Source organism: Cyclopterus lumpus, chromosome 6 (assembly GCF_009769545.1).
Source record: "Cyclopterus lumpus isolate fCycLum1 chromosome 6, fCycLum1.pri, whole genome shotgun sequence".
NCBI classification, from domain to species: Eukaryota; Metazoa; Chordata; class Actinopteri; order Perciformes; family Cyclopteridae; genus Cyclopterus; species Cyclopterus lumpus.
This window is the reverse complement of record NC_046971.1, coordinates 14,914,518-14,931,023: the sequence shown is the minus strand read 5'-3', so window position 1 is coordinate 14,931,023 and position 16,506 is coordinate 14,914,518. Positions and strand designations below refer to the sequence as shown.

At 39.9% G+C, this 16,506-nt stretch overlaps 1 protein-coding gene across 2 annotated transcripts in view; it reads right to left on the bottom strand.

Moving 5' to 3' along the window:
* LOC117732536 (serine/threonine-protein kinase WNK1-like) overlaps positions 1–16,017 on the bottom strand; it is a 28,443-nt gene extending 12,426 nt beyond the window's left edge. The window contains exons 1-12 of one of the 2 annotated variants that reach the window (XM_034535540.1): positions 15,772–16,017; positions 12,925–14,164; positions 5,859–6,031; positions 5,292–5,512; positions 3,509–3,666; positions 2,301–2,389; positions 1,989–2,208; positions 1,713–1,814; positions 1,166–1,544; positions 879–1,036; positions 538–618; positions 127–162 (exon numbers count right to left, since the gene is read on the bottom strand). In XM_034535540.1, the coding sequence (XP_034391431.1) occupies positions 127–162; positions 538–618; positions 879–1,036; positions 1,166–1,544; positions 1,713–1,814; positions 1,989–2,208; positions 2,301–2,389; positions 3,509–3,666; positions 5,292–5,512; positions 5,859–6,031; positions 12,925–13,710 (2,403 nt within the window). In that variant the 5' untranslated portion in view covers positions 13,711–14,164; positions 15,772–16,017. The remainder of the gene's footprint in view (positions 1–126; positions 163–537; positions 619–878; positions 1,037–1,165; positions 1,545–1,712; positions 1,815–1,988; positions 2,209–2,300; positions 2,390–3,508; positions 3,667–5,291; positions 5,513–5,858; positions 6,032–12,924; positions 14,165–15,771) is intronic. The other variant, XM_034535542.1, reaches the window with a different exon arrangement.
* Positions 16,018–16,506: the final 489 nt, after the last annotated feature.

Here is a 16,506-nt window from a genome sequence, read left to right as displayed (position 1 = left end):
CCATTAACTATGATTTAAGTTCAAACTTACCAAACATTTGGGAAATAGATAATATGTCTATTATGTTTCACAAAAGTATTGGGAGTATTTACAAGTGGTAAAAAGTAAATGGGACATTGTATGTACCTGAGGGGGAAGCGTTGGTTGGTAGTAAACGCCGTACTATAAGGAACAAAACATAACAGAGGGTAAGAGTAGGAAACTTGACAATGAAAACAGAAAACTAAGGAAAAATAACAATATTGGAAAACTTGGGATTCAGAAAACTGAGCTGCTTTCAAAGCAGCCACCTGACACAGAGACTACAAGCTTCATGTTACCGTAACTACCTCTGAAAAATAGTGCGTTTGCTGACTGAGTGATTGAAGTTCTCATTTGTTGCAGTGATACTGAAGCGTACTTGGGGTGTGTTCAGTACAACCTGACACTATTAGGTCTGTTGTTAGGTGCAACATATCTGAAACCTTGAACCACGGTTTAACCAATTATTGCAAAGTTACTCTTTGAAGACATGAGGACAAGCAGTACAGCATATACCTGTGCAGGTGCCACTGGAACAGACTGGCTGCTGGGTGCAACAGGAACGTTAGGCAGGACACCTTGCATCTGGGGTTGAACCTTATGCACCATTGAAAGAAAACAACAGCTTGTGGTGAAAATGAAGCAAAGAAGAAAGTAAACAGATAGATGATCACATTCCAGGACCAAAGACATATAGATCAAAAGGGCTAATGTAGATCGCTTAGGCATAATAAATCTAAATAAATGTAGTGTGTACGTTTAAAAACTTGATGTAATTATATACTTCATTCTGAAACGCACAGGTCACCTGATTCTCTTAAACACATAAGATTATGTCCTATTTCCACTTGACTCACCACTGACAACTGCTGCGTTTGGTCATTTTGTGTCTGTGGGAGTGAAACTTGGAGCTGAAGGTGCTGACTGGGAGGGGAGCTGTAGGATAATCCAGACTGAGGTGGCTGGACCTCAGGACGACTGGTGGAAACTGGTAGTTTGTCTCCCATGTGATTGGCTGTATGAGGTGGACAAGAAGTTTAAATTATGAAAATACTCAAAAAGCTCATCTTCAAAAATCAAATCTTTTTAATTTCATTCAGTGGGCTATAGGTGTATTGGACTCAAATTTATCTTTGATACACACCTCCTCCAGAGTGCTGTAGTTGTTGGTGATGGTCAGTCTCAGGCTCCTCGGACTCTGGCTGAATGGTGGCCACACTTTGACCCTGAACTGGGACTTGCCCAGTTGACTGAGGGATAAAAGGAATGCCTTGTGCCATGCCGGTCAGTTGGGTTGGTTGAGGAGTGTTATAGATAGAGCTCTGAAGGCTCTGCTGAGATGCAGGTTGGGTAGACATATGCATGCTGTGTTGGCTTGGTTGTGGAGGGACATAAGGAGCCGACTGTATCACTGGCTGGGACTGAGGCACCTCCATGCTTGGCTGTTGGACTGGTTGCTGTGCTGGAGGGAACTGACTCTGCTGTTCTTCTTCTAGCCTTCTCTTCTCCGGATCTTCTCGGATCTTCAAGACGGTCAGCAAAAAATATATTAAAATCCCTCAAGAGAGCACCAATTGACAACATCTTAACATCACAGGTACATACACCCTATGACAAAGATTCATGCAAAGCACTTAAGCATATAATAAACATAAATAACATTAGATGCACTATGTTGAGCATGGACCCACCTGCTGCCGCAGTGCTCTCTTGCGACTGATTAAAGACACCCTGTCCTTTATGGCCTTTGCAATTGTCTTGTGGTCACCTTCGCACACATAACCAGACTCAACCTAAAGCACAAAGAAAGGGCGTACAATTGAATACATTTACTTGTTAAAGACTACAATGAAAACCCTTTAAAACAATTTTTCCTTTTTTGTCGATGTCATGCAGTTTTTACAGTGTCAGTATTAATGAGGTGTTGCATTTTTAAAAGTCTGAGGAAACTATTAAGTTAAATTCACCATTTCCTGAGCCACGTCCTCTGGGACGTCTTTGTTGAGGTCAAAAGAAAACTCAATAGCTTCGTTGTCTTTGTACTTCCCCTTGAGTTTCTTGACATCCTCAATTCGCAGCCACAGCTTAATAGCCTCTATCTCTCCATCGTCTTCTTCTGCCAACTCCACACGTACCCCTGTGTCCTCCTGGAAGAAGGCATGGTTCAGAAGGTCCTTGATCGAGTACCTAAATAGAGGGAGACAAGCAGTGAGCAAATATTTTTCTGGAGAGACTTAGACTAACCCTAACCTGTTACATGTGCTCTTGAGTTAAGAGACCTCTCGTCCTTGTTCTGGCGAATACATCCCTCGATGATTTCCTTCACTTCAGGAATGGCCACCTTGTCAAAGCTGCCTGGCTTCACCCCCTACAGGAAACACAGAACCCTGAATGAGAACGGTTCTACTTGTCATACAACCTTTTATTATTACCCTGTTCTTCTTCAGCTCAGAGCCTCTCTTATTACCACAAAACCATATACCAGATGAAACTTTAAACTAACTTCCTCTTTCAATTGTGTTTGGGAATTAATCTCAAAAGCCACAGTATGAAGAGGACAGGGTTGTTTCTGAGAAAGTATGTCAATATTAAATAAAGGCTAAAGAATGGAATGCTTTCTAACATTTTATTAATTACAGAATGTCAGGTGACGGGAGAATAAGGCACAAGTCAAGTAAGGACAGATGTTGGGAGTTGATCAATTAAACAAATGGCAACCGGAAGCAGCATGGTGCCACAGGTAAATGGAGGAACAACACTCCCTAAATGTAGGCTAAACACCACAACAGCACTCAACTGTGTTTGATGCTCTGCAGTATGAGCTGTTTGTCTCTTTGAAAAGAGTGCTGAAGAGCTCAATACTTGGGGTTAATAAAACCCCAAATTACTCTGTTGAGTAATTTGGCAATAACTTTAGTATTTGCACTTTTCAGTAAATGATAAACTGAGGGTAGAGGTATACATCTCAAGGCCTATTTCGTAGACACTAGGAACAGGTTAAATCTATTTAACTATGAGAATCTTACAATTGTATGAACATGCATCACATGAGTGACTATGCATTTAAAAAATAAGCCAGCACTAACTGAAGAATACAACTTAAAATATTTGTTTTTATCCTATGATAGTTACTCCCCTACTGTCATCATCAGAAGACTGATAATTAGCCATTATAAAATAGCAGGACTGGGCTTGTTTAGCTTTACAAGTCATCTATGCCTCAGGTCCAGGTGCTTAATCAACAAATATAAAAATAACTCACGAAAGACAAAGGAAACAGTATGAGTGCAAGCAAAGGGGCTAGTTAAATAACATGTTTCTGTGGGTTCTTCAAACGGGGCAATATAAAACAATCTGGGGATACAGGAATGTAATGAACTCAGGAAGTGAAATACAACAATAGAATGGGACACTAGCCTTCTTGGCACATAGGAAGAGGTGAAGGCAGGGCAGAGGGGTGACATGGAGTGTTGAAAAAAAGACTTACGCTGGTAACTCTGCGGTAGATCTGTGCAGCATTCTGGCACTCTGAGTAAGGGTACTCTGAGGTGGCCATCTCCAGCATGCACATTCCAAAGGCATACACATCCACTGACTCGTCGTACTTCTCCTCATACATCTCAGGCGCCATGAACTCAGGGGTACCTTAAATCAAAACAACTATTCAGAACTCTCGAACTCCCTTACTGATTGAGTGGGCTTCTCACAACCCATTGCCCCTCTGCTCCTCTAACCCGTGAGGGGTTGAGGAAGAGGAGGATGAGAGGAGTGACCAGCCTGTTGACATCTCCTGGAGAAGAACCTGTGAGGTGAAAGTTGGAAGAGAGAAGAAAAAAAAGAAAAGGGGGAGGAAAGTAAAAAAGAGACAGAAAACAAAAAAGGAGGGAGAGGCTGGGCTCAGTTAGAATGTAGAGAAGAAAGCACGCGTTTGTCTGTGTAAGACCTTAACGTGTTGGGATGTAAGAAAGTGACTGAGGTAGCCAATGTGCGGAACACACTTGTTAGCCAAATTATGGTATTTGCACTCGCCAAAAGGAGCTTTAGCAAGGCCAGAATACAGTGTAATTTTTCAAAGGGGTGTCAATGATATCTGCAAGAGAAATAGGACTAGCTATGGAAATAACTTTTTTCAAGACCTTACCGTACAACCACATAGCCTTTTATAGAACACTCACCTTTCGAAGTCTGACTTACCATTTCTTCTTGACCTGCAGGAGGAAACTGTTATGGTGAAGGCTGAGAGAAGCAGATCCCATAGCTAGTTACTGTGCTCAGCAGTGTGTCTTTGCACATCAGCCTTGTTCTGTTAATTGATCTTTTTCATTTAATCTCAGGTCTTACACAGAAAAACTGGTTATTTAAATGTAATTGTTTTTGATATTGATGTGTGTTACAGCACACTGTCACACTTACCAGGCCCATTAAAGTTCATACTTACTCAATGACCAGCAGTACCCTATTCATTCCAAACAGCAGAATGGGGCACAGCTGAGGCTAGAGCCTACATTTTAAAAACATACCCAAGAATGTGAAAGTAAAAAATAAAATAAAATGAAAACAAACAAACAAAAGACAAAGGCAAAAGGCTGACAGAGAGAAAGTGGGCAGAGCTTCGTGGACACAAAGATGGATCAAAAAGATTCTGCAGCCCTGCAATATTTTAAAAGACAATAAGAGACAAACACTAGAAAAAAAAACCTGTTGAGGCAAACCCATAGAAAGAGATGTTAAATATTATAGATATAACTGGCAAACAGACCACATATTTCCAAACCACAGAACAAATACCAGTCTAAGAGAAGCAAAGGCCATACCTTAAGCAATGGCCAGGTCAGCCTGCAAGAAGGCATGAAAACTATTATATTAATAATATTTATATTAAGAAAATATGAGAAATGTTAGGCGCTACTTACATTCAGTAGATGCCTGGGAAAAAAACTCTCTTTTTTTTTTTTGTTGGGAGAAACATAGAACAGAAATATTCTGTACAATGACCAAACTTGATAGAGTCACTGTGAGAGAGTAAAGAGAGAAAGCCTTGTGGTTATCTGCCTAAGATTACCACAGTATTTGGCCTCCATTTGAGCTGTGGTTTGAGAGACAGCTGAAACGCTGTGGTCTGTTTTTGAACCACATCGTCAGAAAAACAATCCAAAGGAAGATACCCTCTTTAACACCATCATGTACAATGCAAACATAACATGACCTTAGAAAAGGTACTGCCCCACATCAGAAGGGAACAGAAGGTAGAAATGACTTCGGAGTCGTACCTATAACACTCTTGGCAAAAGATGCTCGCTTGAGTGTGGCCAGTCCCAAGTCTCCAATCTTGACGGATCCTGTTGGGCCTGTGATGAAAATATTGTCGCACTTAAGGTCCCTGTGGATGATGGGGGGAGCCCGAGTATGAAGGAAGTGGAGTCCTTTGAGGATTTGTCTACACCAGCTTCGCAGAACTTTAATTTTCATCACTTTGAACCGTTTCAGATATCTACAAGAGAATAGATCAGAATTTTCACATATCCTCGGAGAAGCACAGAAATAACAATGCAAAGCAAATGTAGTATTTTCATATACACTTATTGGTAAAAGCACCTAACAAGAGCAAACTAATTTTTTACTGTACTGAAAAATATATGTATGGACATGTTATCAAATGTACTAATTACATTACCAGTTTATACAAATTTCAACAAATGTTGTTTTATAACATTTGAGACAAATGGTCAGCATATTTACAAACAATAGTCAGTATGATTATTTTGATCAAAATGGTGCCGTTGTAAGGTATACGGTATGTATGAGTTCTGTATTATTCTGGCTAATTTGAGACTCACGTTTTGAGTGTGCCAGAAGTCATGAGTTCAGTGACCAGAACAATGCACTTCCTGCCTTTGGAAGGTCCCTCCCAGGAGTCGTAAAAGCGGACAATGTTGGGATGCTGTAGTCCCTTTAACATCCCTGCTTCCTCCTTAAAGCGCTGCCGCTCGGTTTTTGACAGTTTACGATCCTGCAGGAGATAAAAAAGGAAATACTTAAAGATTTCACACATCCCAGAGGGCAGCACTATTAGAAATATACAGATTCATTTGGATTGATGACTATTTTTAATAATGCATGAATGACAAAAACAGTAATGTGCAACTATCTGTTGGCACCATCAATACAAATGCCAAGTATAGATGTATTTTAAACCCTATTCCAGTTAGGATCTGATTTTGCCTATCCTTAATAAAACAATTTAAAGTCAACTTGATAATCCAGGTTTGAACAGCAGAAAAACAGGAAACCGAAAAGAATCAATTTGAGTACATACTCTGGTCAAAGTACAAAAACATACAGTTGGGGGGATAAGGATGTAACTGTTTTCTCTGGCAAACTACTGTGAACCAAATTAAATTTTGTCTAGCTTTATCCGAGATACCAAGAAAACCAAAACAAGAAAAGAGCCACAGCATGCCAGAGAATTAGAGGATCAGAGCCGAGTAGACGACAATTTCAAAGAAAAGTAGGTTAAGTAGGTTTGTGGAAAAATAAATAATCACCATAACAACATAATTTATTACATTATGTAATAAAATGTGGAAAACTAATAACTGTTGTAGTAGCTCAGAAAATATTAATCAAGATTACTTAAAAATATAGTAAATGTAGCAAGGTACATACTGTTCGTTAAAAAATATATATATACACATCATTGTTCATAATATCATGAATGATAGACTATAATGAATATTATCAGACATATCGCCCACACCTTTAGATACCAACTGTATTCGGTATGAGGCTAATATCATGTTCACCTCGGCCTGAATTCTAAAGCTATAGATGAAAGTCAACAAATCAGTTGATGGTTTGTCAATTATATTATCATAAACTGACTGATGCATAAATAGGGATTTTCAATAACAGATTCTGTAAGGTTTACGAATAAAAAATGAAATACAAAAATCAGTAATGTGTACAACGACCCTTCTTAATTTTAATCAGTAATTCCTGTTATGACCTACATTTAGAGCAGCAAGTTAGCCAAGCTCAGTGAAACCCTGCAACCAAAGACCCCCCCTTCAAACCCCCTAGGACATGGCCATAGGCCAGGCTGTCCAGTAAATTCAGACCATTTGTGAGTGGAGACAGAAGATTTGACTTTGTGTCTCAGCAAGAGATAGAAAAAACTTCAAGGGACTGACATCACCAAAAAACATGAATGAAATCACTAAAGCCTTTGTGAAAGGTATTTTGGAGGTTTGAGGTTGAATGTTGTCAGTGTCTGGGGGCAACATAGGGCAGACAGAAATGAGGAGTTAAAGGGAAACATATGTTAACAATTAGGAACAAGGGAGGGCAATGAATCAGGGAGCAATGTCAGTAAACACAAGCTGAGGCAAAAAAGGGGCGAGTAATGGAGGCTCCACCGTGAACTTAGACCAGCTGACCTACTTTATGAGTATGCATCTGTTGGGGCAGTGGTTCCCCCCTCTTTCATATGCCATGCAATACATCCACAGCAGCTTTCAAAACCTCAGAGTTCATAGCTTTGGGTCAGCAGAAAATACTCAACTACGGTATTAATGGCAGCAATTGTAGACAAACTGCCCCATTAATGACTCATTTAAAACAAATGTATATGTCCAAATCATGAACTGTTAAAAATATGGACATTGTAATCATAAGACACACATCACACTGTGCCTTGTTCCGCTGTTAATGTAACTGGAAACAGTGCGTGGTAGTCTCTGGTACATCCAGGTATCCTGATGAGAGAAGCCCAAAAATAAAAAAAGGCAAAAATGATCTTTTGGGCACATTTGCTTGACTGACATGTCTCTCCTGATTAATTGAGGTTAGTGTGCATTGCTTATCCCACCTCAGCCACAATTATTTTCACCCATCCATGACATAATTTAATAATTTAGCTTGAGAAAGTCACAAAGATGGTATGAATTTGTAAACCCTCATACCAGGCCTTAAAGCATTACATCAACCCATTTTTTATGTTTTCACAGAATCTGTGTTCATATTTTCTTTACTCTCAGACAGTATGATTGTAACCAACACACCATTTTGAGGGAGAGGCTTTAAGAAATCAGGAAATCTAAACTGGCTGGCACTCAAAGGACAACAACAGCTGCAGTTGAATCACAGCAGCACCTGATAGAGTAGGCATGAGTCAGCTCACTAAATAGCTGCGTTGCCTTCACTGCCGGCCACATCATACCTCTCAGCTGTGAAGACTTGCCCTTGTGGAATCTCTGAATATGCTTACGCAAGAGTGAGAGTGCATGGGAAAGACAAAGTAGAGCAAATGTAAAAAAGTTCATAGAAATATAGTATGAGAATGCTGCAGAATTACATTTTAAAACACATACAATGTTTTAGATCTTAAAAAAGGTGTGATGTGTTGCATGTAGTCATCTTTACATGACCCATCTGCGTGTTTGCCACTAATTGCAAGCTTTGATAGTTTGATTATTGGATTAAATCCAAACTGGCAGAATAAACAAAATGACGCACACCTTCATCTTGTCTTCTTGAACATTTGCTGCACCGGCAGCAGTTGGAGCAGTCCCCCAGGATCAGACCTGTGATGCTGGGTTTTGTACTGGCTAAATTCAAGCCAACGGCTAAAAATAGGTTTGAGTTGGCCGAGGTGAGGCCGGCGCAAGGTGCGTTAACCAGTAAATCTCATAAATCATAACGTGCACATCGATTGTGAAGACATTTTATGCTTGTTCGTGCACCTCTGAATTTTGTTAATCACTGAGCGCAAACTCGGAGCCTTTCAGACATGATACCCACAAATAATTCCCTGATATTACCATGTTGGACGATTTTACAAAGACGGCAAACTCGTTTTTTTAATGCTGTAGAATATCTATTTGACACGCCCACTACTGTTTTGTTCTGTTCAGACTGGCACTTTAGTGACTCACTCTCGCCTTTCAAGGAACAAGTGGCATTACAATAAAGTACAGGCTAGATCTTGCTGTTGGAAGTAGACACTACAATGATGTATTTGAAATAATGACAGAACTGTTACTTCTTTACATTATTTTGATAATGTCAGTAAACTTTCTGAATATCTTAATGTTGACTTGTGTTTTGTACTTTCTATAAAGTAATGTATAATAACAGTTGAACACTGTTCATTGCACTGAAAACTAATTTTCTTATATGATTTTTCAACCTAGATTCTAGATTGCCAAGTCCTAACACTATCTGAACTAATGCCAGGTAATTACAGTATCGCCAAAGCAGAACCAAAGAAACTGCTTTGAGGTGAAGGTCATCATAAATAAACCAACAATCTCAAAAATAGACTGTGAAAAAAGCCTGTGATCATGCCAAGGGCTGGATCTGTCAGGTCCCTGCTCTGAGGTTGACACTGAGGGCTAGATGAAGCCTTCTGGATAACATTGGTTGAGATCTAGGTAACAGCTGATGGGCCTGAAAGCCCGGTTAAACAGTTACACTGTCAATGTTACTTAGTCATTGCATGAACAGCAGTATGTCTTTATGACATTTTTAGTGTTCCCATGACATTGTGACACATGGTAATGATGTCAAAGATCACTGTGACTGCCAGTCAAACTGTCAGCAGATGACAATATAATGCATCCAAGCCATTTCGCAATCTGCCAGTATGACTATTGATCTAATCCGAATGTGGTAGAAAAGAAAACTAGGCATCCACTTCACATACAGCAAAAGGAGGAACGGGACCTAAAAGGCACAAAAAGAACCATAATATCAAACAGTGACAGCCCACTAACTACTTTTGCTCTGTGTTTTGTTGATTTGTGTGAATCAGATGCTTTAATAAACACATCAAGCAGGGTGCTTCAAACTGTCATTATTTGGAAAAAGCATCTACACACTTGTTATTCTATTGATAATGTACATATTAGAAGAATGTGAAAATATTTCAGATATAGTGCATTCCCCATATAGTCTATATAACTGTGAGCCACTTCTAATTGTTAATTAGAAACGTTGAACACCTAATTGGCAGAGGAATGCTTAAGTTAAGTTTGAAACACGTTGTTACAGGCAAGGAAAAGGCAAGGCAAAGTTTTGTTTAGATAAATCAAGACATGCATCAAGGGCTGAAAAAAGAAAATAACTGCAATAATTATGAGCAATATTGTTTAAAATATTTGATTTTCTTTTCATAAATTATACCCATTAGCGGTCTTGGTAAACCTAAAGACTGCCAATCATGAAGAGCAATTATAGACAAATCACTATGTTAAGCTACTTCTGTATAGCATGTCACTCCCAGTGGATGCTATCAGCCAGCTGGACAGGCAGCTCCCGCAGGTTCTACAGGATATCTGGGGTTTTATTCAATGTTTGGCTTCAGCCAGTACTGGAGAGGAAGGACGGAGGAGGGGAGGCAGTGAGGGGAAGATGACATGTTTGAAGATGGATGAGTGAGCAAGAAAGGGGAGGCTCCTAAATATATTTCTTTTCTTTCCCTCGACTTCCTCTCTGTGACGACCTACTTATTGTTCAGACATGCCTGCAACGTGAGATCCGAAACAAATGTGTGGGTGAAAAGGGTGGACCCCTAGAAATACTTTGACAATTGTGGGCAGATGGCTTTCCAAACTGAATAAACGAGAGCCGTTTTATTTAAACTACATCAGTAAGCTTCTAATCACGATTGAGGCATGGCGTGAGGTAAGGTAATGAAATGTTAAGGCCAAGTTGATTGGTTGGTCAATTAGTCCAACACTCTGGCCCAGAGAGAAATATCTCTAACTACTAAAGAACCTGTCATGACATCTGGTACCAAATTTCGACTTGTCGCAGTGGGAAGGCCGATTACTTTCTGCATTGCTGATTCTGGCATCCACAGAAAAATATAAAGAAAGCCAAATTAACTGGATGAGCCCTTCTTACTGAAAAATTCTGATGGAATTTACTTTAGGAAACCAAAAATAGAAAGGTGTCAATATACTTCCACTACTGTCAAAATCTCAAAAGAGGGAATGGCTGTAAATACATAGGTTTTAAAAGATAAACATTTAAAACTACAAAAAGAATAGTATATTTTTCACATTACTTTCCATTAAATATACCCTTGGGATACATGGGGAATGCAACACTAGCCCTTGAGTGATCATGAGACAGCTTTAACAACCATGTGAGAGGGGATTTCAGCTTCTTATGTGTAGCTGAACAGTTTTTAGTAATGAAACTAGAGTTGACAGAGGAACAAAGGGCAATGAGAGTATCAGGTTACATGTACATTTCTAAAAATTACCCCTTGACACTGAATCGGTCTTTGATACAAGTGGTAACGGCAAAGACCCAGTTAGATCCTAACCAAGTGTAGGTGAGCCTCAAAAGAGAGACAGTTATTACGCCTTGTCAATATAGGCTATTCGTACATGGTACAAAGACGGGTACATTTTGGTTGCACAGGAAGTCACAGCAGACCCAGAGAATCCTTTTTTTTCTCCCACATAAACCAATTATTCTGCCAATTTTCTTTAAACGTATCAATCAATAACTCAATCAACACATATACATCACATATCTTAAGTAACCTGGCTCTGGTAACCTGTGAGGTTAATTTATAATTAGTTATAGCCCTAACATTAAACAATATATAGCATTAAGGTGCAGCGTTCATCTCATATTTAAACAATAGAAATATGGTTAAAATGTGAGGAAGTTAAAAAGGGCAGTGGGTGGACTTATAGTTTAGAAGCAGGCCTTGGCAGGCCAGCCTGCTGCACTTCACGCAGGAGATTCCTCTGTCAGGAATGTGACCCAGTTTACATTCACACAAGCATTCAGAGCAGGAATGCACTGAGCATGCGCCCGATTTGGTCTGTGTGAGGGGGGGAGGGGCATCTTCACATTGTTCTGAAACCAGTGTGCATGTGTAGATATGGTTGTATGCGCTTCTGTGTGAGTCCTCTCATGACAGGGTGAAAACGTGATTGTAAAAGCAAACATTGGTGAATAAGGTCAAATGTTGCGGCCATGACTGACAGTCGAGCTACCACTTTTTCTCAAGCATTTTTATGTAAATAACTAACTGTCGGTCAGCAGATTAAAAGCAAAATAATGAATAATTGTGTACAGGAACACTGTACTTAGATATACTAAGAATCAAATGGGTTCAATAATGAACTCAAATATATTAATGCACACAGAAATATTGAAATCTGTTCATGTTATTAAAAAGTGTGCGTGTCAATGAAATGTATAATCTCTCATAGCATGTTTTACTGATGGTAGTTTAGTTACGCTACATCTTCAAAATGTGTTATATTTTAAATAAAAAATAAATCGTATACAACGTCCTCTCCCAATGTAAAAACTGAATATGGAAATTACTTCCGACAATGTCAACTCTGCACACTATAAGTGCAATGAAACAAACCTTGAATCTAGTCCAAGGTAATTTTCTGCATTGTGCATTACTTAGTCATAGTATGAAAACATTAATTGTACAAGCCCTGATATGTTCTGTTAATTATACCATGTCTTAAGGTGAAGTCAACATGTTTTCCTTGACATGCAGTCTTAAGTGTGGTCATTTTAACCAGTATGGACTGAGTTGCCCCAAAAAAAAGAAGAGCAAAATGGGAAGTTTTTTGGTATGTTTTGCTGACAAACGCAATGCAAAACAACCAAAAAGGAAATGCTAGCCATGTCTCTCAGAGGAGAAATGACAGAGGCTGTAGTTTAGGTAACAGTTTAAAAAGGAAATTGCTTTGGCTCTACTCCACCATGCGTAAGCCTGACAAAAACAAACAGCCTAAACAAAAGGAGACGATAACACTTGCACTAGGAATGCAACACTAAGGGTGACTCAATTAAGGAACATTCAAACTGATTTCAATAGCAGTTTTTAAAGTAAGTATGGTTGTCACAATTTCATACCTGCAGTTCGCACCAAGCCACCTCAACTGTGGTCTCGGTGTCCAATCCTTTGTAGACAGTCTTGAAGGAGCCACGTCCAATTTCTATATCAAACTTCAGGAAACGCCCATCTGGTGATGTTCCCACTGCTTTGGTCTCAGCCTCTTCAATGTCATCCTGCACTTTTTTTTCTGCTTCTCTCTGCTCGGCCTCTGCTCGTGCCTTGGCAGACTCCTTATCTTCTTCCTCCCCCTCTTCTTCATGATGTACCTTCACTTCAGTGGTGCTTTCGGGTTCTGTTTGACTTGGCAATGATGTTCCTAAGCCTGGTGCGGAGAGGGCTGCTATCACATCCCCATCACAGGTATCTTTTACAATGGCAGGCTCCTGCTCTGAAGGCACTACATCCACCTTGGCTATTTCTTTTCCTTGTTCTCCTCCTCCTCCACTATCAATAGACTCTTGATTTTGAGCTAAAGGTTCCGCTCGTGGCAAACGAGCAGCAGGAGCAGACAGTTGCCGCTGTGGGGCGACTTCTCGTTGCTGAACCCGTTGAGGTGCAGGGATGGGAATCTTGCTGGGTAAAGGGAGAGCCAATGCTGTAGCATTAGAATCACTAATGACACTTCGGCGCAAGAAACGATGTTCAGGGTTACATCGATCACGCTCCATGGTGTGATGCCGACGTCTCACTTCTGTCGGCCGGCACTCACTGACCATCGAATCTGAACCAGAACTGGGGCCATTTCCGCTCTTCTGAGGAGGAGCCAGGAACTTCACCATTTTGTCGTCTGACTTTTCCGACATCCCACCACCCACACTAAGCGTAAGGGGGTACACTAACTGAAAAATTAAAATAAGGAGACTTCCATGTCTGCCATATAGGCTTATATTAGCAGTATCAATCTGTGCTTTAAAAAGAAGAAAAAAGATAGAAAGTCTTACAACTTCTATCTACAGCTGACTTTTTGTTTAATCAAAGACGGTCTATATATATATATAATGCAAAGATTGGAGGTGCCGGATGGAAGGTGTTCTCTTGTAAATGCTAAAAGAGAGAACACCACAGCAGAACACAGAGTGCTTATGTTGATACTCAAGTCTCTTTAAGTCCACACCATCCATCCTGTAAGACACAGGGTGCAGCTTCTATCAAGCATAAGGAATCACTGGTGAGGAAGAAACACAGCCCACAAAAGGCACCAATCTTCCTACTGTAGGCGAAGGCCAGACTCTCGGAATGTGCTCCAGTCCTGTTACACTGCAAGAGAAAAAAGGAAAAAAAAGCTGCCTGACACGTTTTTAAAAGTAACCAACATTATGTAAAATGTCAACAATATAAGACAAGCCTAAGTGTTCACAAGTAGAATTTACAGTATACATTAAAGTTAAATAACATTGCTTTCTAGAGAAACTACATATCTAGTGCAGAGTACAGCACCAATCATGTAATCATTTTGTGATTAACTAAGAAATGTGGTAATTTTTGTCTTACCCAGGGACATACAATGTAGGCACATGTTGCATTCACAGTGGCTTCATTTCAGGTACTAATTGTACTGGCAAGTTGACTGTATATTACAGCTGTGCCCAATTGGTATACCATTCAATTTTTTATAGTACACATTAAGTGTTATAAGAAACGCATTTATAAGTATGTTATGTGGCACAGATTCCAAATACATTCCACAGCCCTTCAGAATGACACCCTAACCTATCAATGCCTCACATTTGTTGAGGACCAGGAGTAACTATTAAAGGACAGTTGATAGCTGATTGTTTCTCAACTCAACAAGAAAACACATCTACAATCAATCATGAGATCAATGAATATTAAACATTAATCTTAATTAGACGTTAAAGCTGCAAAAATAAACCTGCACACAAAGTTAAACTCTGGATGCATACGATTGGTGCAATGTAGCTTGATTGTTTTTTTTATATTTCGATTATGTTTTTGTGAAGTCCAGGCATGCAATGACAATCGTATTGCTCATTAGTGATCCATAACCTACTATGGTTGCAGCCATTACCAGTGTAGGCAACCACAACGTCAGAACGTTAACGATAGCAGCAATAACGTTGCAATAAACAAGAGAGCCAAAGGCGCGATTAAATTAAAACAGTATATTATTTAACGCAAGCCTCGTTTTACGAACCTATTTCTTCACCGTCTCACGAGTGACACATCCATTTGAAATGGCAATAGCGAGCATACAAAGCGAGGAGGAGCAACGGCTCTTTGTTAGCTCGCCAACAAGCCTAGCTAGCACAGCGCTAGTTAGCTGTAGCTAATATTTAACCAGTTAACCAACGATGAGCCATTTACACGTCACGTCTCTCTCAAATATATTCCATCCCGTTGTTAAGCGACAAGACGGAACGTTACATTATTCCACATGGCGAACGTCAGTGTTGCCATTTTAAACGGACGTTCTCTGTCACCGTTAGCAACGAGTTTCCTCTATATTTACATCTCTACCGTATCGGGGGCCCGGTTTCCACCCGAACAGCTAACACCGGAGACGTGTGACGTCGGTGGGAAAGCTAGTTACCGGTCTTTGACAAATAGCGCCACACTGCTACCGACCCAGCGAGCTAACGTCAGCTAGGTTGGCCTTGCTGACGGCCTAAATATCCAGACCCACCTCCTGATTGTCCCCATTAATGACGCCAGCGCTGCTTGTGTTGGCACTAGGCGCGTTAACATTAGAGCGGTTTCACGGCGACTATTTGAAGCCGAGTGGCCCAGCTTCTCTGTGACACCTGTGCCGATTAATAATACCACTGTGCTAGCTGATGTCCGTTGGTGAGGCTGGCTTTGCTAGCAGCTAAGCTAGCTCCGCCGGGTGGCAGTTGGCGACCTACCTCAATATCGTGTCCACAACACACAACTGATGGTCATCGGCGTTGAAATTGTCCCAGCAACGTTAATCCATTTTAGCATACTAGGAGAATACATGTAACCTACACTATCCTTAAATGGCAGGCAGATAAATTACCCGTCAGTGGATGTAAAAGTTGCGATTTGTGGGCTCACTTTCAAGCGGCGCAGTTGCTACATATTGACGAAGAAACGTTTTTTTCCGAAAGCGCCTGCGCCGGTGAATCATGACCTCATAACCACGGACACTTTGAAGCGCCCTCATGGTATCAGTTTTGTGTCTGATTTCCTTCTGACGATAGAGCGATGTATACTTACGATGAAAAGCCGTGTGAAATCAAACCTCAAGCTATTTATAGTATACAAAAATCACTGATTCTAAATGTCATGATAAGCATTTTAAAAATTGATTATGAATTAATTAAAATCCTTTTGAGATACGTTTATTTGTGATATCAATTGGAATACAACTACCCACCACAAAATGTTTGATAAAATATGTTTCATTTTCAACATTGTTAGAGCTGTCAAATATGTTACAATATGTTTTCAATATAAACACCCTGAATGATTAAAAACAAATCATTCACAAATGCATTGCTTTCTGAAATAAATATCTTCCTGCTAAATAATAAATTCAATTAAATGTTATCAGAACAATAAAAAATAACACCAATCTATTATTTTATTCAATCTATCACTATGTTTTATTTTTCTGT